Source organism: Microtus pennsylvanicus, chromosome 5 (genome assembly GCF_037038515.1).
Source record: "Microtus pennsylvanicus isolate mMicPen1 chromosome 5, mMicPen1.hap1, whole genome shotgun sequence".
NCBI classification, from domain to species: domain Eukaryota; kingdom Metazoa; phylum Chordata; class Mammalia; order Rodentia; family Cricetidae; genus Microtus; species Microtus pennsylvanicus.
The window spans coordinates 10,288,631-10,311,049 of NC_134583.1; the positions used below are offsets into that span (position 1 = coordinate 10,288,631).

The window sequence follows — 22,419 nt, forward strand, 5'->3', positions numbered from 1 at the left end:
AGGCATACACACAGAAAGAATATTGTATACATAATAAATAAATATTTTTTAAAAATTTCACATAGTTTACAAGATAAGGAAGAAACAGGGAGAGGCACAGGACTGGGGGAGACGGGCATACATTTACTATAGAGAAGTTTCCTTTTAATTTTTGAATGCTTTCTCAAAAAGTACAGAATTCCCTAATGAGTGATCCGTTCCACTCCTAAGTTCCCATGTAAAGCAGTGGAAACAAACATGTTAGCCCTTCATGTGCCTATTCATGGTAGGTTCATTCACAAATACCAGAAGGCAGAAAAGACAAAATGCATTCTGTCTTTCTTCAACAGCGCGGTGCTAAAGAAGCAGGGAAGCAGTGCGTGCAAGCAGATGGGTGGATTCAGGAACATTGTGCTAAGTGAAAGGAGCTAGACACAAGAGTTCTTTAATGAGAAATATCCTGAGTAAGGAGCCGATAGGCACAGAAAGAGCAGTGGCTGCTCTGGCCCTAGCGGACAGGTGAGAGCTGAGTGGGAGGAGAATGTTCTCTTAGGGGGTAAAATGTTTTGGAATTAGATCGTGCTGGTGGTTGCCCAAGCCCATGAATGCACAAAGTGCTACCCAACAGCACATATTAAGAAAGCTAATTTTCAATTTAGTGACCTTTGTTTTAAGTTTTTTAAAGAAAAAACATAGCAAAGAGGACTAGTTCAGATTGGACAGTAGGGAAGTTGACTCTGAGGAAGTGATATTCAAGGTCAGACCTAAAGGCCGAGTAAGAGTTAGCTGGGAAAGGTGGTCACGATCACACCCCTGCAAGAAGGAAGAGGAACCTGTGGCCATTTGGTAGTGTCTCCATCTTACCCCAAATACCTAAGCTGGCAGGCAGGATTTGCTGACTTGTTCCGCCCTCTGGTTAAACACAGCCAAGTTCTCAGGAGTTGAGAAGTGAGAAAGGGGAGGGGTGAGGAAGTGATGAAAACCTGTCCCTATTGCAACATGCCAGACTGCTAACAGTAGTGATCAGCCCTCCCTGGCAGCCATAGGGAAATTACCATATATACATACAAAACGCAGGCTCACAAAAGAACTTGGTGCACTATCATTGGTGTTTATGGGAATGCTGGGGACAAGGACTCACACGAGACAACTGGGAGGGCATTTTGTAAAGTAGTGTGCAGATATGGTTTCGCACAGTTATTGACAATTTGTGGTCACGGAGCACCACAGTCAGCTCCCGATAGGCTTCGGAACAGTGTCCCAGAGGTTTGATGGGAGCTGCCGGGAATGTAGGTTTCTATCGTGCCCGTCATCCTGGCCCACAGAAGCAGTGATGTAGCTTCCTTGGTCGGGCTTCTGCATGCTTGCCTTTTGGTTGCATGAACGGGTAACTAATGGTTCTCAGTCAAGACAGGATTTTCCAAAGGACCGTGCAACATTGACACTGACCTAATCTTGTTTGTGAGAGGCTTTAACTTGTTTTGAAAGGGAGAATCACCAAACCCACACTAATTCTACTCCCTATTTCAATGAGTTTTATCATCAAGACTTGACTTGCAAGGGACAGAGCCTAGTGAAGGGTGAAGCTAATACAAGCAATATTGAGGGACTAGAGACTTTATTTACTTATTTATTTTGGTTTTTCGAGACAGGGTTTCTCTGTAGCTTTGGTGCCTGTCCCAGAACTAGCTCTTGTAGACCAGGCTGGCCTCGATCTCCCAGAGATCCTCTTGCCTCTGCCTCCCAAGTGCTGGGATTAAAGGCGTGTGCCACCCCTGCCCAGCCGACTAGAGACTTTATAATTGGTGAGGTTTTACTGTTGTCATTTTATTTTTGATCTTATACCACTCAGGCTGGCCCTGAACTCATTATGTAGATGAGGGTGACCCTGAACTTTCGGTCCTCCAGGCTCCTTCTCCCTGAATGCAATTAGAGCCATTGCACCAGAATGCCTGGTTTATGCATGATGAGGATGGAAACCTAAGGACTCAAATCTAGCCATGCAAGCTACCAACTGAGTTCCATCCCCTCACAGACCACAGACAACACCATCTGATCTAAGCCATCCCTTTTTCTTAGTTTTCTAAGGGGGAAATTGAGCTGGGTTTATGAAAAGATCAGATCTTGAGGTGAGGTAGCCAGCTAGGACCAGAGCAAGCCGGCTTCCACCTGTTAACCCTTTGCGGTCAATTTATCTTAGGACAAGGTGCTACCAGGCACTCTGGACCAATTTCATGACTGTTGACATAAGACGGAGCAGCGTGCTGGGCAGCAACCCTCTCTGAGTACCAATTGTGAACCCTGAGGCTGTGGCATCTTGACCCTATGGCTCACTTTTTCCTTTCTCACTATTTCTGGACACACACTCACAAATCAGTAACAAGACAACAGTTATTCAGAAAGAAAAAAAAGAGCATCTATGTGCCTACAAAGCCTGCTTGAGGACACTCTTGAGAGAAGAGATGCCACGCTTCAACGGATGATGATTCTAATAGCCTGCAAAAAAAGAGAAATTGAGACAAAAGCGATCAGTTTTTTAGCTAACAAATATTTACTATTTCTAGATTACATCAGGCCTTAAAAATATTAAAACAAACATCCCTCACACCTTCAAACAAAGCACAGTATTGTGTCTAAACTGTGGCAGCTTCATTTTGATGAATCTGCCTCTTGCTCATGTATGGAAGTCTGTAAAACCCAGCCTGCCTGAATACTTAGGTTTTCAGACCAGCTACCTCCGCACTTGTCACTGTGATGAGTTGTTATTTATAGAGAGTGGCACACTGCTCAGATTCTAAACGTAGCTCTAGGGGAAAATGGCAGCAGCAATATATTTCAGGCAGCCATATTGACTCAGGTGCTGGTTTTCTTAGGCAAGAAGAAGAAACACGTGTCTTGCTTTATAGACCTTTCCAAAGAGTAATGTGGTGTGTTGGTCTGAAGTCACAAAGACAGCATGCAGCTTGAATTGCAAGCTGACAGACAAGTGTTTAGAAAAATAGACTCACCAATGTCCCATAAATGTGGGAATGAGCAAAGTCAGCTTCAGAACTAACCTGTCCTGTGAGCATCTCAGTCTTTGGCATGAACTCTTGGCCAGTCTCTTGTCATCTCCTTAAGCGAGCAGTGAGCAAAGCTGAAGGCAGAGAAAGGTGACAAGAGAACTGGAGGATAAAACCCCACAAACTCCTTGGTTGCAAGATATAGAGACATCAATCTGGTGCTGAGTGATTAAATTTCTCCATGTTGGCTAGCTTTCAAAGTGCTGGAAGATTCATGTGATGGCTGCTGGGTAGAAAGGGCATTAGTGGTCTTTCTCAGCCAAAAAAAAAAAAAACAAATTATGGAACAATATGTTCTCACCTGAGCTGTAGTAGCTGTTGTGGAGTAAAGCAACTGCCCCTTGATTGGATTTTAGGCCTGTGCCATGGGAGGGGGTATTGCCTGGTATTATAAGTCTAGTTAACCAATGCCTCAAAGTCACAGCTCCAAGTGTGGAACTAGTACTGTTGTAAGAATTACAGCTACAATATTCAGTCAATTTGTATTGGGTAATTTTTAGAGAAAACACTATTTATCTTTGTGAGCCTAAAGTTTTACATAATTTTCATTTTTATCATACCTAAGTAAAACTTTAAGTCTATTTATTTACTCTTTAACTCCATCAAAGATCCCAGAATGGTAAAATGTTACCTAATGACAAGAAAATCTGATTGCCTGGACAGTCACCCAAGTTCTATAACACTGCAGCATCCATCTTTGGCCTACAGGCCTAGTATATCTGACAGACTTTTCTGAGAAGCAGGGGATTTTGAAGGATTGTCCTATCCTGTCTTGGCAAAGTTTGACAGTTGCTTTCTTTTGTGTCCTGCTGGTCTAGTTTGTCAGCAGTTGAGGCAAGGGCAGTTTCTTTGACCAAATAGCTAGATTTTAGCATAAAGAAAACAAACTCCATACGGAGATGCCCATTATCCTCTTTTGAAGTAAATTGGTGCTGTCAGCAACAGACATGTCTCATTATCATGAAAAGCTTTAAGTTATTAAACACATTAACTAACATATTCTATAGGTCTTTTAAGTATTTTAAGTATATCTCTCTCTATCTATCTATCTATCTATCTATCTATCTATCTATCTATCTAAATATGTGTATCTTGAAAACATAACATGATGATGTTTGACTATTATAGATGACTATTAATCTGTATTTCTTAATTATATTACATTTTAAATGAGGTGCATAAAATGGTACCCCAAACAAGAGTAGAACCATACATACAGTATAATAAAATTAACTTTAAATTTTAAATAAACCAAAATACATATCAATGTAAAATATTAATAGTTGTTTTTTGGATTAAAGTAGATTCTATAGTCTACCATTTTCCCCTATCATTCCTTTATCATATCCCCTTTTTTTCCTCTAGAAAGAAATCCTTGAATTTAACTTTTTTGTTTAAATTATTTTTGACTATGACCAATAATAACTTATAACCAACAACCCTTCCCAAAACAATGACAAACATACATAATCCAACCTTTGGAAATGTGAGTGTTGTTTTCCCTAGACTGCTTCCTGTTGTCTAGGGGCACTGGCATCTTTATGGGAACCTTGAGAAAATCAGGATAATGGTTAAGTCTTGGCTGGAGCAGTTTGTGAGGCTGGGTCATCTCAGCCAGCAGCTTTGAAGCTGTTTTGGATGCAGAGTTCTGAGGAAATTGTAATAGAGATGCTGGATCACCTGGGCAATCCACTTTTATTGGTGTCTGGTCTCCTTGTTCTGAAAATACATAAACTCTTAAAGGTAACATACATAACAAGTATGGAATATATGGTGTACACAAGTCAGCTAAAGATGATTTTTTTTGTTTTATATTTGAGCAGATAAAATTTACATTATGTGTTTTTTTTATTTTTTTCTTAAAGGTTTATTTCTTTATGTTGGTAGTCAGGATTTTAGGATGCCTTTCCCAAGCAAATCTGATCCATATCAATCTGGAATAAATCCATAGCCTCTCATTTTCTGTGGAAATAAAAGCATAATCTCTTCCCAAAAATAATACATCTTTTGATTTCCATTTTGAAGTTAAGACATTTACAAAACATATAGAATGGTTTAATCCAGCATTTTAAAAAAATCCAATGTGTCTTAGCAGCTGTTGTTTCTTCATTAGCAATCCAAAAATTTAAAGACAACACAATAACATAGAGAATCTAGACTCTGAATTTCCCATTTTGCATGGTTTATTATGTTTTTTACTTTATTCTTTTTAAGGACTTTATTATTCTTAATCATTTTTAAATCTCTCTAACCTTTCTCTTTTCTTTCCCAAGCCTATGTGTATTTTTAAACAATTTGTAACCTGTTTAGAGTTGGTTTTTGTTTTTGGTCTGGATCTTTACGGAGCATTTGCGTTGTTTTTTTGATCATGTGAGACGAATCTTGAGCTGCTATGTTAGTTACAGGCATTGCTCAGCTTAGTGAATGGCACCAGTGCATGGCAGTTGGCACCTAGCTCCTCCCCTCTTCATTCCCTGATAGCCTAGTTTTATGGTGGAGGCACCAGAAGGAGCCACATTTACCACCCAGGCTCTGGGAAAGTTGTTGGGTTCATGCTGCCACTAAGTAGTACACCACCACTGCTCATAAACCCAATTTAATTGTTTGGTAGCAGGGCCTTTTAAAAGAGAGGCACCTGTGTTTGCCACTAACACTGAACTAGGAAGCTGCCTCTTAAAGGAGCTGTACTTGTTTGCTGCTAGCATTGAGCCTACCTGAAGAAAGGTGCTCATAGCTTTGTTAGGTCTTATTTGGAACACCATATGTAGGCAGAGTTTCTGTGTCTTGGCAACCACTTTCAAATAACCACAGAGGCTTAATTTTAATTATAAATGCTTTGCCAATAGCTCAGCCTAATTACTAGCTAACTCTTACAACTTAAAATAACCCATTTACATTAATCTACATTTGGCCATTTGGCATTAACCTCTCTTTCATCTGCACCTCCTGTTTCTTTTTTTGTATCTGGCTGGTGACTCCTTCTCCATCCTTCTTTTTCCCAGTGTCCTTAGTATGGTTCTCCCATCTAACCTTATCCTGTCTAGCTATTGGCTAATAAGCTTCTTTATTAAACCAATCACAATGATATAGTGTAAAGGAATATTCCACAATACACTATTCGCTAGGTCAGTAGAGCTAAGTTAGACAATGCTGGCAAAGAATACAGGATACCTCAGTGAAGCTGCTCATGTATTGATAACACAGCCCAGAGAGAAGATCGGATCCCTGGATACTGCAACCTTGACTCTGAGGCACTGTTTCCAGCTCTGTCAAGTGCTTTCCTGGACAAGGACACAGAACGAAAGTTCCCTTTGTTCTTTCTTCAGGGCTTCTGAGAAAGTCTTGGGTCTGTCTGCTCCTCATGTATGTGTATTTATTTCCATGTAAATATATATGCAGTTTCATACACGCACATATAAGACATATAAGTATGTTTATAGCAGTCCTAAACTGGAAGCAGCTCCAAATGTTTACCAGCAAGAGATCAACAAAGTTTATATATAAACAAATGGGATCCTGCCCCTAATTTATAACACAGGAACAAACTATTAATACATGCAACAACATGCAACAGCTCAAATAGCAAACCCATGCTGAGTAAAGCAGTGCACTGTTGACATCTTGCAACATTAAGCTCTAAACATGAAAGCAGAAAAGCAATGGATTCCAAGTAAGCCCCAGGAAACTCTGGGACTGAGAAAATTGCATCATATTTCATATTTGATATGTATACCTATTTAAATTGTATACTTTAAAAAATTCTGTATGTAAATAATTCCCCAAGTCTAAAATATTATATAAAATCAACTCTCAATGCCATATTTCTCAGCTTAAATTAAAGAATTAACATGTACATGCATGTAGATAAAAATTTTGATGCTGTTTTCTTATTTAGGAAAATGTTATTCATATGACTATGACTCGTTTGTTTGTTTATTTATTTGTTTGTTTATTTATTGTGTATATAGTGTTCTGCCTACATGTGGGCTGCACACCAGAAGAGGGGCACCAGATCTCACTACAGATAGTTGTGAGCCACCATGTGGTTGCTGCAAATTGAACTCAGGTGCTCTGGAAGAACAGCCAGTGCTCTTAACCAATGAGCCACCTCTCCAGCCCTATCACTTTCTTTACCCTTTTCTGGTTCCTGTTAAATGATTTTTCTTATAATAAAAATGACTTATTTTTATGTATGAGTGGTCTACATTGTGTGTGTGTGTGTGTGTGTGTACGTATGTGTATGTATGTGGATGGCATGGCATATGTGCAGTGCCAACAGAGACCAGAAGAGAGTGTTGGATCTTCTCCTGGAACTGAAGTTAGAGATGGTTGTGACCCTCCATATGGGCTCTGGGAACTGAACCTGACTGAGCCTTTTGCAAGAACAGGAATTACTCTTAGCCACTAACTACCATGCAAGTCCCTGATTAAGAGTAATCATTTTTAAAAAGTACTCATTTTTTTTTGATACTTTCATGAGTACTGTATTTCCAAGCCCCCTGGCTTCACAGTTCCTCCTATGTCCACCCCACCTTTCAAATTCATGACCTCTTGATACACATACATATTAATATATATGTAATTATATATACAATCTACTGAGTTTACTTAGTGTTGCTTGTTTGGACATTTGTTTAGGACTGACTACTTGGTATTAGATAACCAATTAGGAGGCTCATCCGTGGAGAAAAAGTATTTTCCCTCTCATCAGCCATTGATTACTTATAGATTCCATTACAGGATGGAACCTGGCAGAATTTCCCCCTCTACTAAATTCATGTAATTTTGCTTAGGCGACTACATTGTTGAGATTTCATGGGTGCAGCTCCCCTATCTCTCAGCAGGGGTTTTGTTCTTCTGGCTTTTATACTCTTCCAGTCCTTCTTTCACTATTCTCCCTGAGACTAATTGGTGTTAGGTACCACATGGTCACTTACTCTATGCATTTTGACTAGCATGGATCTCTGAAAAAGTCCCCAGCTGCTGCAAAAAGAAGCTTCTTTGATGAGGAATGAGAGCCACACTTATCTGTGGGGTAAGTACTTAGAGTGCAGTTAGAAATTACATTTGTTTAGTAAAGTGACAAATAGTAAGTAGGTTCTCCTCTAGGGTCCTTGGCCTCTCCAGCCAAGAGTACTTGGCTGTTCATATTGCCAGGCATGGATTCTCACCTATTAAGAAGGCTTTAAGTTCAATTAGACATTGGTTACTCCATGATGTTAAGTGCCACTATTGCACCCTGGGGGAATCTTGCTGTGCTGGTCATTATGTCATGTAGGCTTTATAATCTCCCCCTTGGCAGCTTACATATCACTTTCTTTCCTCTGAGGTTTCCAGGTCATTTCCAATTCAATCCTTCCAAATCCAGTGTCTTCAGCAATACGTTCTTACTTTTTAAGTTCTGGGAGGTAACAAAGGCCAATAGAAATAGCCTATATTGTTTTGGGAGTTTATTGAGTTCCCTTGACCAACTTGAAGGAAAGTTTATCGTGCCTGGAACAGGGCTTTTTAAAAAATATTTATTACTAGTCTTTCATCTCTTGGAAGAAGCATTATCATTCCATGTGACAAAACCTTCACTCGAACTACATATTTGCACTCCAAGTAAGCTCATGTGCTTCCTTATAGCTTTTCCAAACATCCTTAGTGTTACCTCTTCCTCCTTCCTCTACTTCTAACTGCTCCATTTTTCCAATTTCTTCCTTCACAGCACCTGTGTTCTCCTATCCCTCTTCCTGGAGCTCCTTCCTCCTCATGGTCCCTTTTTACTTTCCTGGCTTCTGAGATTATTTTTTGTTATACACTCACACCTTAAGATTTGGAGCTAGGATCCACAAATCCACATGTGGCATTTGTGTATCTGGGTTGCCTCACTCAGTTCCATTCATTTGTCTGCAAAACTCATTATTTCATTTTGTTACAGTATTACACTGTGTGTATATAGATTTTCATTATGCATTCATCAATTGCATACCATTTAGGTTGTTTCATCTTCTACCTGTGAATAGAGAGGCAATGAACCTGGTTGAGCAGGCATCTCTGTAGTAGGATACTGCAACTTTTGGATATATGCCAAGGAGTGGTATATACACACCTAATTTTTATTGACTGGCTTGAGACAAGGCCTCACTATATATAGCTAAAGATGATCCCAAACTCATGGTAACTGTCCTGTGTTAGTTTCCTGAGTACTGAGATGGTAGGCATGTGCAAACACTTAGCACTGAATGCTATCAGTCTCTTTCTGTAGCTCTGACAAAGCAATTTGGGGAAGGGTGTAAGAGGAGGGCCCGCTTGTCTGTCCCAGCCACCAGGTTAGCTTAGCCCTGAAATAACCACACAGAAATTGTATTAATTAAATCACTGCTTGGCCCATTAGCTCTAACTTCTTATTAGCTAACTCTTACATATTAGTTTAACCTATTTCTATTAATTTGTATATTGACATGTGGCAGTGGCTTACCAGCAAAGATTCTAACCGGCATCCGTCTTAGGCAGAGGAACCATGGCATCTGACTGCTTTTCTTCCTCCCACCGTTCAGTTCTGTCTTCCCTGCCTACCTAAGTTCTGCCATATCAAAAGATCAAGGCAGTTTCTTTATTCATTAACCAATGAAAGCAACACATAAGCAGAAGGACCCTACACCAGAAGGGAGTATTTGTTTTGCTTCACAGTTCCAGGTGACAATCCATCATGGCAGGGAATTCACAGTAGCAAGAGGTGGAGGCAATGAGTCACACTAAACCCACATCATAAAATAGAAAGTCTGCTTTTCTGTCCTCCATCTGGTCACTCCATTACCATTAGTCCTGCTGCATCTACCCACAGGAGTCTCTCTTCCCAGTGCACCATCTCCTAGGGACTCTGCCTCTTGGTACGAAACTAGGGGGACCCTAGTCTTTTCCTACTATTGCTCCTTTCGGCCCTACCTTAAAGCTCATCTCAATTCTTCTGACACATGTCCACCCACAGAAACTCTCTACCACAGACAATATTTGGCTAAGACCAAGAGTGTGCATCAACAACCTAAAAAGGAACACATATCCAATAAGGACGGAACCAGACAACTACACCAACAAACATTTAAAATGTAAGATGCCTAGATCCCAACAAAAAAAATCACAAACATGAACAACCAAGGCAATATGCATCCCCCAGAAGCCAGCAACCCTAATACAGCCTGAAAAACACAATTTACCTTAAGTATAAATTCTAATTTGCATTTTCCTGATGGCAAAGGATGCTCAATAATTCTGTTTGTCAGGTTATTTGTTTCATCTTTTAAAAACCGTTCAGTTCTATACCTTGTATTTAAATTGGGTCATTGGTTAATTTTCTTAACTCTTTATATATTCTAGATACTAACCCTCTGTCAGATGTATATATAATTGGTACAATTTCCCCCACTCACTCACATGACGGTGTCCTTTGCTGTACAGAAACTTATTAGCTTCATGAGGTCCCATTTTTGGTCGTAGTGCCTGTGCTATTTGTGTCTTGCTCAGAAATGCCTTTCCTACGCCAGTAAGTTCAATTTCCTATTTTCCTTGATCAGATTCAGGGTATCTGGTCTTATGTTAAGGTCCTTAATCCATTTGGGATTGAGTTTTATGCAGGATGATAGATATGGATCTATTTGCATTCTTCTACATGCAGCTCACCAGTTTGACCAGGAACATTAAAAGTGCTGCCTCTTCAATAGTATTTATTATTTTTGCCAAAAATCATGTTCCTGTAGAATTGTCTGGGTGTCCAATTCTATGCACTGATCAACTGGTCTGCTCTATGGCAATACTATACTGTTTTATTTACTACAACTCTAATACAACTGGAAACCAGTTCATTTATTACTCAGGCTTTAGCTATGCTGAGGGATTTTTGTTTGTTTCCATATGAAGTTGAAGATATTTTTTTAATTCCTGTGAAGAACTGTTGGAATTCATATAGTAACTGAAGATAAGGTGCATACATATACATCTAAAAATTAAATAACTTTAAAAAATTACCTTTGCTTTTCAGAAGGTAAATGTTTAGCATTTACACAGCAATTTCTGGTGCCTTTAAGATAACAATAGGGCTGCTCTCTGGTGTATGTGAGGTTCTCACTGGTCACTGAATTTGGACAAAGAATTCAGTTCTTGCTTAGAAATCTAGAATCACTGGGAAACATCTATTCATTCCTCACAAAAGCTTCACTGGAAAGTGGCCTTATGGAGTTTGGAAGATTCAGATGATGTCATGAAACTACAGTAACCGATATGAACGGCAGGTCCCTTGAAGAGAAACTCAGTTCTGGCAGGGCTACACAGCAGGATGAGAAACAGCAGAGGCTAGGCATGAAGGCATGCCACGGCCAGTGAAGAAATCATTTTGTATGGTGCACCACTGTCACGAATTGTGACTCATGGCACCATGGGAGATATAAATACTCTAGGGCTCTTTCCACAGGCAATGAACCATTCTGTATATTGTTCAATGATGTAGTAAGTCTTACATAGGTAAAGAAAAAATCTTTTTTGTCTGCATCTATGTATGTGCACCATGTACATGCCTGGTGCCCTTGGAGATCAGAAGAGGGTGTCAGATCCCCATGGAACTAGAGTTACGGAGCCACCATGTTGAGCTGGGATTTAACCTAGGTCCTCAGTAAAAGCACTAAGTGCTCGTAACCACTGAGCCATCTCTCTTAGGTTTTTTAGCAAGCAGAAGGCATCTATAATCCAACAAGAAAGAGAAGAAAACATTTTTAAAAGTTATACTAACCAAAACTATATACTAAAAATGTAACACGGATCTATCAACATGCTACTTCCCATGACTGTATAGTTACAAATACATACTTTAACATACAGGGAAATTTTGTGAGCAAAGGATCAAAATTCTGTAAAAAACATAAAAATAAGATGACTGGGCTGGAGAGATAGCTCAGAGGTTAAGAGCACTGACTGTTCTTCAGAGGACCCAGGTTCAATTCCTAGCACCTACATGGCAGCTCCGAACTGTCTGTAACTCCAGTTCCAGGAGATACAATACCCATGGCAAAACACAAGTGAAAAAAAATTAAATAAAAAAGTAAAAATAAGATGATCTACAGTGTTTATAGCTATGGCACTGCACAGTGAAACAGGACACACCAAACACATTTACATTTCCTCAAATCCAGGTTCCCCTCAAAGGCCAACACCTAGTTTCAAGAATTACCAGAAATGGCTTAATCAGAAAGTCCTCCAAAGGAATTAAGAAACCATTCAGACTGAAGGTGAAAGCTTAAAAATAAAATCCACAGAGTGAGACTGCAGATAGTGCAAATTCTTCTTTACAGTTAGACCACTGGTGGTCTAGAGGTGGAGTCTTGAAGGAGGCCACCGATGGTGAAGGGCACTGGGGAGCTTATATGTGTGGTACATATTCAGGATGCTGATGGCTGGAGTGCTTTCCGAAGTGTGTGCATCTGTCAAAACTTAGTAAACTGTACACTTACAAAGAATGCAGTATTTTGTATATATTATGTATGCCTTAAATATAGGACTTCCTACTAGGCAGGACCGAAACCACCACCACCACCACCACCACCACCACCACCACCACCACCACCACCACCACCACCACCACCACCACCACCACCACCACCGAATGACAAAGCACAGGCCATGGCGGCTCACTGTCTGTGTGCTGGGCAGGTCTTTTTTCCATCAGCCCAGTTAGCTTTTATTTGTACTCCAATTTCGGGCACTTTGTCTCTCAGGTGAATGAAGAAATTCTAAGTTAGTGAATGTCAACACTGATGCATAAAGTTATGATGTATAAAGTTACAGGGGAACTTAATAGTATAGCAGTCATTCAGAACAGATATTTGGGTTGAGGAGGTGTGGGAATGTTTCCTCTGCTGATCAGTGAGTGGCCAGTCACCACATGAGTGACTCCACCTAAACAGACGGCAGAAAAGTAGATCCAGGGACAAATGCTCACCTTGAGGAGCCCCACCCCTCGGCATCTTACAGAGGATGTTTCTGTTGTAGGGCTGACACGAACATGGAGCGTAGCATTAATAACAGTAACTTACCTTGTCAATAAATACTGAAGAAACAAGGGAAAAAAGGATATTAAAAATATGTGCACTCGGGCCGGGCGGTGGTGGCGCACGCCTGTAATCCCAGCACTTGGGAGGCAGAGACTGGCGGATCTCTGTGAGTTCGAGACCAGCCTGGTCTACCAAGGGAGTTCCAGGACAGGCTCCAAAGCCACAGAGAAATCCTGTCTCAGAAAACCAAAAAAAAAAAAAAAAATGTGCACTTATCTATAAGCTGGCATGTTACTTGATAAAAGAGTAAAATGCTTACTGTAGCTTAGAAAAAAAGCATTAAGGGAGTTTGTAATGAGAACAGTCACACTTATATGCTGTACTTCACAAATGAAGGTCCATGAAAAAGTAGAGAGGACTTTCTCTTACTTAGTATTTGTGTGTGCCACAGTGTGTGTGCACCACCTGTGTGCAAGAACTCTCAGGACACAAGGGCTCGGATCCACTGGAACTGGAGTTACAGAGGGATGTGGGCCTCTATGTGGGTGCTGGGAACTGAGAGCAATAAATGCTTTAACTGCTTAGCCCTCTCTCCAGTCCAGTGACTTGGCCTCTCCATGATTATGGAACTGCAACGCTGAGGATCCTAAGAAACTGGTGTTTCAGGTATTAGTTTGTGTTAGGGAAACACCACTGGAGCAAACCCCACAGCTCAGCTGTTGAGAGAAGCCATCTGCCATTTCTATATACTAGCCTGAATTAACAGTCTGAATTTTATTAGAAAAAAAATAAACTCAAAAGTCCGTCTTCAGTTACATAATACGCACAAGAGTTTCTGCCTCATGTCATTTTACAAGAAATCTCTGAAGACAGGAGTACAAGTAGAATTTCCTGGTATGTAAAGAGAGGAGTTGGATGTGGAAGACTGCACACACACACACACACACACACACACACACACACACACACACACACGCGCGCGCGCTCGAGGAAACAAGTCCAGCTATAATCTCTGGCTGCAGCGGGAGATGGAACTAGGAGCATGGCAGAAATTTGAAGGAAAAGGAGTATCGCTACTTTAAAAAATACTTAAAAAACAGTCGGTCATTTGTATGTAACTTTAAGCAGATCTTTTCAGTATGTAGGGTAACATTCCTAAACTAATTTTTACTCAACCCCAGAATAGTCCTACTGCTGAAGAGGATTTCCCTCTACATTACATAAACTTTGCTTCCTTTCCTGGAGACAAGAAAAGAGTGTCAGCAGAATCTGTACAGGAACTGTCTGATTCTTGGGCATCATTTGCACGGGTAATTTAGCACTTTCTTCCACTTACCTGCTAGAATACTTCTATAAAGAGGCTGCGTATGATGATGCAGATGACAACATTTCTGTTTTGTTTTAGGATGATGTCGTAAAACAAATTTCTGGCTACAAATGAGATTACAACCACGGAACACGTAATCTAATGCAAAGTCAAACCTCAGCAAGCACATTTTGAGATACTTTTGGCATGTGTTTGTTCATCAGAGAGAGACCTTGCCCCTGCAGTGTAGTGACAGATGTACAAACAGGCAGGAATGTCAGGGAGATGGTTCAGTCTTTGTCTCAGTCTACAGCTACTGTGTCTTCTGTCAGTTTTATTTCACTATTTATGCTGAGCTCAACATTAACTTCACCTGACAGAATTTGGGAATGATGACCTTTATTTAAATGAAAGAAGACACGCAGCTTACAGGAGCCTTCTAGTAACAGGCACTGAAGAAGGCACATATTACTATAAACTGTTCCTTACCTTCATTTGATTACAGAAGGGATTCACTATAAAGCTCAGAGAGGAGAAAATAATGGAAAGGAAAGGTTACCTGCTTCAGCGTTTTAAAGAACAATTTTGGTAACTTCGTGTGCTCATCGGAAACAGAGCAGGAATATGATGGACATCTGAGGACCCGGCAATCGCGCTCTTCTTCCAAACTGTTCTCTTTACCAACATCAACACTTAGAAGCAAGACTGATGGCAGTCTTATTTAAAAGACATTTCTGACAACTATCAAAATGTGGTAACATGGACTGAAAAAATAGCGCTTAGGGAACTTTTTTCAATGGCATTTTATTATTTACCTTTAAGTTATTTTGAAGGCTGGTAGTAAACTTATTGTTAACAATATAAATATTTTCTTTTTAAGGGTTGAAATTCTCTTAAAAGTGTGGGAAGGCAGCAGTTATTCCAGATTGGACTTCAGAGAAATCAGTCCTCCAAATATCTACAGAAAATGGGTTTCTTTTCACTTCATCTTCCTTCCTCAGGTCTCCTGATTGATTGGTCTGCTTATTCGCTCTCATAAACAGACATGCCTTTTTAGCTGGGCCAATCACTTACATTTCCATTATTTTTCAATTTTCTCCAGATATATCATAACACAATTTAATAATTGTTGTAAGAAGGATCATTTACGACAGACCATGTTCTTTCAATTTCATCTGATACTAATATTAAAAGTCAGAAAGGCTTGTTTCTACACAGAACTGAAAATCCTTAGGGCATAAAAAGAGCACACATTCAGTATCTCATAAACGATGTTCAGTCTAATGAAAATCACTAAACCTGCTTTCGTTAAACACAGCTGCCACCACTTACCTTTAATATCAACAGATGGAACTATATTTAGTACTGATCCAGGATGTGTTGGCATAAAACCCTGTCTCTGAACTCAGCTTAAAAGTCCTGTACTTGTGTAATGTACCCCAGTTATTTATAATACCCTGTCTTTACGTTGGTGCATACCATCTTTTGGAAAAAAGTAGCAGACTTTTGAGATGAGCTCTAAGAAGAAAATCCTTGAGGTTCCATCCTTTACTATAGAGAAGGACGATGCTGGCACACAGTAGCGAGTGCGACACCCCACCTGTCAGCTAGCTCACACCAGGAGCATGCACACACAGCCAAGTTCACTGCACGTGCTCTGAGCTGAGAACGCTGGCCTTTCCAAGCCGCAACAAGACAGTGGATTGTAGATCCACCATAAGAAGATAAACGACATAATAAATGCAGCAAATATAGGTATTTGGCATTCAGAACATGCCAAAAAGCTAACACTCATGAATTGTCATAATGGTTTGTCTTTTCTTTTTTAAAAAAAAGGTCTTTGCATATTTTAAAATTGAACGGTCCCAGAAGTCATGAAGTGCCTTGTCGTTTCTGCTGTTGGCTTCTGATGACCTCTAGTTGTTTTTTGCATTGCTGGTAATAAGTAGAAAGGCTTTTGTTTTCATCTAAGAGCTTTTTATGTTCCTGTACCAGACGAGATGTGTTTTGCTGGTCCTTTTCATCCTGGTCCAATTCTGCAACTAATTCTTGCCTAAAAACAAATTACACAACAGCATCACACATGATGAGAAGACCCACACTTTTAGCTGATGAAGTTAAGTTAGCTAATGAGAACCTTTGCTACCTATCATTCTGCAGGATAAGTGTACTACTCCAATATGATCCCAGGTCAAAATGGAAATTACCACCGCACCAACCACACTGGAACCACAGTCCTTCCATTATGTACTGAAGGCAGTCAGAAAGACTGAGAAACCACTGCAATGTTTCAGAAAATATTCATATGGAGGATACTGTTTGGTAGGAAGTGGATTTATATGGTGGATATTGTTTGGTAGGAAGGAGCAAAAAAGGCTCTCTCCAGTTCCAGGAAGACAGAACTGTGTCATAGTCCCTGCTCCACTTTTATAGGCCAATATACTTCAATGCATCTCTATTCGGCAGTCACGTCCTATTTAACTACAGCTCCAGTAGTGAGAGACACTATGCCACTTAAAGTTCTTTTCTAGTCTACGACAGCAAGAAGAGTGAAACATTTTCAGGAGATTCTCGTTCTTACAGGCAGCTGAGCTTCGAGTCCCTCTCTTCCGAGGACATGAAGCAAGAGACTGAATGAACAATGAACTCTTATTAATCAAAGTAGCTTCCTGGTATGACATTTATCATTTAAAGTAAGTATTCAGGCTGATGAGATGGCCACGGGGTAAAAAAGCACGTCACTAAACCTGGCACTGAGTTCAGTCTCAAGAGCTCACATGGTGGAAGGAGAGAACAACTCCCACCAGCTGTCCTGTGACCGGTACCGACATACATGTCATGACATGTGCACACCCACTCCCCAATAATAAACTAACTAAAGATTTAAAGCAAGCGTTTGATCAAGGGTCATAGTTTTCACACTCACCTATACCCAACATTTATTTTCATTTACTTAATTTATTTTTATTTTATGTACATCGGTGTTTTATTTTGTACATTGCTGTCAGGTCCCCTGGAAATGGAATTACAGATAGTTGTGATTCTTCATGTGGGTGCTGGGAACTGAACCCAGGTTCTCTAGAAGAGCAGTCAGTGCTCTTAACCACTGAGCCACCAGCTCCCCAACATTTGTATTTTGTTAACAGAGAATTCTTCTTTCACACATGACAAGGCAAGTTATACAGAAATAAATGCAGGCCTCATCCAAACACAAAATGCCAGAAGCTCCACAGCTACATCTACAGCTTCCAGACCATATTATTCTATTTCCTATTTATGCTATCTTTAGTATACCATCCTAGTTTCATTTAATTATTATATTATTATTATATTATCATATTATTCTATTTCCTATTTATGCTATCTTTAGTATACCATCCTAGTTTCATTTAATTATTATACTATTTTCCCTTTTGTAAACCTTATTCCTTTACCATTGCATTTACATTATCGTGTGGGTATATGCACACACACGTGCATGCACATGCACGCCATGGTGTGTGTGTGTGTAGGTTAGAAGACAAACTGGGGGAGATTGTTCTCTGCTTTCATCAAGTGGGTTCTGGAGATGGAATTCAAGTTGTCAGGCTTGGCTGCAAGTGCCTCTGCCCACTGAGTCACCTCACTGGCCCTATTCTCCCTTTCTGAAGCAAGTACAGATTGTATCTCACAAATTACTCTAGAAAATAAGAATTCTTACTTCAAATCAAGTTACGGTAAGAATTCTATTTCCATATACACATTTATTTGTCACTTTTTTTTTCCTACAACATTTTAGTCATTCTTCACAAGTCTAAAATTTCACAAGGTTCATGCTTGAGAAAAGTGACTACCAATCTCAAACCAAACCAAACCAAACCAAACCAAACCAAACCAAACCAAACCAAACCAAACCACCTGTGTGGAAATAAGACAGGAGTCTTTAAAAACAGAAGGGAGGCAGTTTCTATTGCTCTAGAAAAACACAGGTGGCTATAAAATTACCTCTAAAATACTCACAAATAGAAAACAGAGTCTACTGTCACAAGTAACCTTGCACTATTATAAATACACCCATGGCATGAATAATAAAAATCCAGAGACAGGTATTAGGGTTCAACCTGAACATCAGAGAAGCAAATCAGCCAAGCCACTAGGAGAGCTCTTACCTCCATGAAATCTCCAGACTGAAAAGAGAGTGAGTTCTGTCTCATCCCACCTTATACTCCTCTCTAGTGCTGGGGTTAAAGGTGTGCACCGCCACCACTCGGCCTCTATGGCTAACTAGTGTGGCTGCTGGGATTAAAGCTGTGTGCTACCACTGCCTGGCCTGTATGACTGATTAGTGTGGCTAGTTTTGCACTCAGATCTTCAGGCAATTAAAACACAAATAAAATATCACTATATACACCTGACAAGACTGCAGACAAAATGCCTCAGAGACCAAATCTGACCAAATGCTAGGAAAATGCATTACTTTACCTTTGGGCAAGAACCAATAAGCTTTTGTAGTGATAACTCTAAATAGTCTTCTGCTTTGACTCTGATAACATAAACTTGGGTAAGCAACCAGTTTATCTTCCTTAGCGCTAAATGATGCTATCAAAACGGTGAGTTTTCTGCATGAAACTAGCTAAAGGGTACTTATAGTTTAACATAAATCTAGATGGAAATATCTTTTTTTAAAGAATTGTATTTATTCGTTAACTTTATTTTTTTGAAAAAGGTTTCACTGTGTGCCACAGGATGGCCTTGAACTCACAAAGGTGAGTTCACATAGATTTGCTTGCATCCACTTCCTGAGTGCTGAAATTAAAGGCCCAGGTCAGCACACCAGCCTAAAGGTTTATTTTTATTATGCATATGTATATGTGTCTGGGTATGTGCACGATGAGAGCAGTGTCCTCAGAGGCTGGCTGAGCTGGTCACTGTGGTTGGAAGTGAGCTCGTGTCCTCTGCAAGAGCAATGTGCATGCTTTTGCAGCCGTCTCTCTAGTTCTGGAAATAGGTTTAATGACTAATTTCAGGATTCTTGAGACAAAAATTTCTTCAAAGTCTTTAAAATAATGCTGGTACCTCAATATATTTTAAATTCAAAATACTAATAATATGTTTTTAACTTTTTTTTAAAAAAAAAACTTACTTTCTCTGTAGCAACAATGCAATTTCAGTTTGAACTTTCATATATTCCTGTGCCATTTTACAGTGCTGTTCAAACACAGCCATGGATTCTTTGGAATTTGGGCATGGTGCTAGAGGCTGGAAAGAAAGCAGAAATGTTAAAACATAAAGCTAAGTGTCTACCAAAGATGATGGCGAAGACAGAGTGACATATTTTTACAGCACTAAAGCAATGTAAGCAAAAGTAGGGGCGCTGAGGAGCCCACCAGGTTCCAAAGGACAGTGCTAAACCCTTGGCCACAGAGGTGAGCTGGGTTAGACTCAATAAACAAAATGAAACGAAACATATGGACGTGAGAAAGATCGACAGACTGAAGAGACAGGAGTGTAACTAGAGCGGAGTGAACCAGGGTCACCAGAATGCACTTCATGCATTCATGAACCGCCCAACAACAAATTTATTAAGTGTTAAGCTGTGTCCTGGTAAACTTGGTACTCCATTGTCAGCCAACTTAGAAGGCCTGTGACGAGACCAGGTGAAGCTCTGGATGGCATTTCCTGCTACAGAACTGGAACATACCAAGGCCCTTCTTTCAAAGGGACAGGGCTGTGCTGCCCAGGCAGACCTGCAATTTTCAGTTCTATCTGCCCTCCATGTAGCTGGAACTAAAGGCACACGCTGGGCTCTTGAAATGCTTATAATTCTCACACTCACAATGAAGCCCTGACACACTTTACTTACACTTTTGTTCATTAGGAACCTAAGGATGCATCACAAAATGTTTGAAATGGAAATGAGCTCATGAGTTTTATATCTTAATACACTAAAAAAAACAAGGAGTGAAAATGCTATAGTTGGCAGTTTCACAAGAGAGACATGGAGCTATTTTAAGACGATTGTCAAGATGAGAACATAAAATATGTCAATCATAAACCTAAGGAACGTTAAAAAAAAATACTAAAAGAAAATAAGAAAGATTTTTGAGACAGGCTCTCTTGTGGTTCAGGCTGACCCCAAACTTACTTTGCAGCTGGAGCAGACCTTGAACCCCTGACCCTCTTGCTCCTGCATCTCACGTGCTGGCATTAGAGGAATGAGCACCATGCCCGGCAAAGCCATTTATTCTACTTTGATTTTGAAGTTGGCTTCAAAGCATAAAAAAAATGGACAGGAGCATGTTGTGAATACCATGTACTCTCCGAGGAGGAAAAGCGAAGTGTGCTCCTTTACCTGTAGCTGGTGATCCAGTGTAAGATACGCCATCGGGATGGAGTTATCTGAGCCATTGGTATCTGGAAGCCAAGCATGCATTTTATTTATTAATTCATAAATGTAATTACTCATTTGTTATAACAATAAACAAGTAAGAAAAGGGTATGAGATGTTATCCCCTCCAAATATTATTAAATAAAAGTTACTGCTATTGGTAACGAACAGGGTCTGGTTCTGAACACTAAAGGAAAAAGGTGAGGCATGTGGTCACAGCTATTAAAATACAAGCATATTCTACAATTTAAGTTAGATCTAAACTGAATAGGATACTATGTAGTAAACATGACAGGCCCTTGTTTAATTAAGAACAAAAAGACACAAAACATAGTCTTTATACTTTAAAGTTTAAAGCCAGTCCTAACTGATGCTATGTAATTCAAGCCCACATTGTTTTCCTCAGGTTCTGTTCACCAGGAGGCTGGATCAACTGTCCGCACAGTGTACACAAGGAAGGAAAGTGCAACTGTTCTGGGTTCTCCAGATGTTCTTTCCAGCTGACACAGATGCTGCTGTGAACACCCCAGCCTGCCCCTAATGAGACACTAGCAGTGAGAACATATGACATGTAAAAAAGGCTTTAGAACTCTGGTTCAACACCATGTTCCAAACAGTTCTATCGGTGACTTTAAACCATCAGTCAATCTTGTCAAAGTACTCAAATATAGGTCTTGTTTGTTTCAAAGGAGGTAAAACTGCCCTCCCACTTCAAAGACTGGCATAGATTAAAGACAGGTCATGCATGATGGAAGTGGAGACACTGTATGGGATCCAAGGAAAAGCTGAGGAAATGAGATGACCCACTCTGACACTGCTTTCCACAAAATTTAAATGGGATGAAATGATAGCCTCCTGACTAGGAAGAATGAACCATCTTGAAAAGTCTCCTGAATTAAACACTCTGTTCCCATGGCTCTCTCCCTCATTGTGGAACCTCTACACCACACTGTACCAGCAGGCAGTCTCTGACAGGCACTTCAAAAATCAAGCAGAATCCACAAGTATTTCAGAAGCACTGAGCTGGTTCAAACAATTCAAGCATTTCCATGAGTAAAAAATTAAGGTCCTTTATTGGATTTCATCTTTGTTCTCTAAAACCAAAAAATGGCATTTCACTTTCTCATCTGTACCTACATTGAAGTTTGAATCCCAGCTTCTAGTTTCTGCTACTAACAACGGTCACAAGGCAGCATGGTTATCACTCAATGAAAGATTGTTTACACTTAGTAATCAAACATGACCTCTTCTTATGAAATATTCCTGTGTTTTTAACACAGCAGATGCTAGTGTTGTCCTTCTCTACAGGCACACTCCCTCAGTGGGGTTTGACTGTGAACGACCCCCACAGGTTCATATATCTGAGAAGTCGCTGCCCAGCTGGAACTGTCTGGGAAGAGTTAGGAGATGTGGCTTTGTTGGAGGAAGTGTGTCACTGAGGGTGAACTATGAGGTTCCAAAAGACTTGTGTTAGACGTGCGCCAGATCCAGTGTTTCTCTCGGCCTTCTATTTGTGGGTTCTCAGCTGCTGCTCCAGCACCATGGCTGAATACCTGCTGCCATGCTGTCTGCCATGATTGCTGGTCATGGGCTCTAAACCTTGGAAACTAAGCACCCTACAGGATGCCTTGGTCCAGGCTTCTTGTATCACAGCAGTAGGAAAGTAACTAAGACATACTTCTT

General features: G+C 40.2%; 1 protein-coding gene across 2 annotated transcripts in view; it reads right to left on the minus strand.

The window, feature by feature from the left end:
* Positions 1-14,748: 14,748 nt before the first annotated feature.
* Map3k7 (mitogen-activated protein kinase kinase kinase 7) overlaps positions 14,749-22,419 on the minus strand; it is a 57,544-nt gene continuing 49,873 nt past the window's right edge. For both annotated transcript variants that reach the window (XM_075971280.1, XM_075971279.1), the window contains 3 exons: positions 20,701-20,762; positions 19,492-19,607; positions 14,749-16,422 (listed from right to left, as the gene is read on the minus strand). In XM_075971280.1, coding sequence (XP_075827395.1) covers positions 16,242-16,422; positions 19,492-19,607; positions 20,701-20,762 — 359 coding nt within the window. In that variant the 3' untranslated portion in view covers positions 14,749-16,241. The remainder of the gene's footprint in view (positions 16,423-19,491; positions 19,608-20,700; positions 20,763-22,419) is intronic.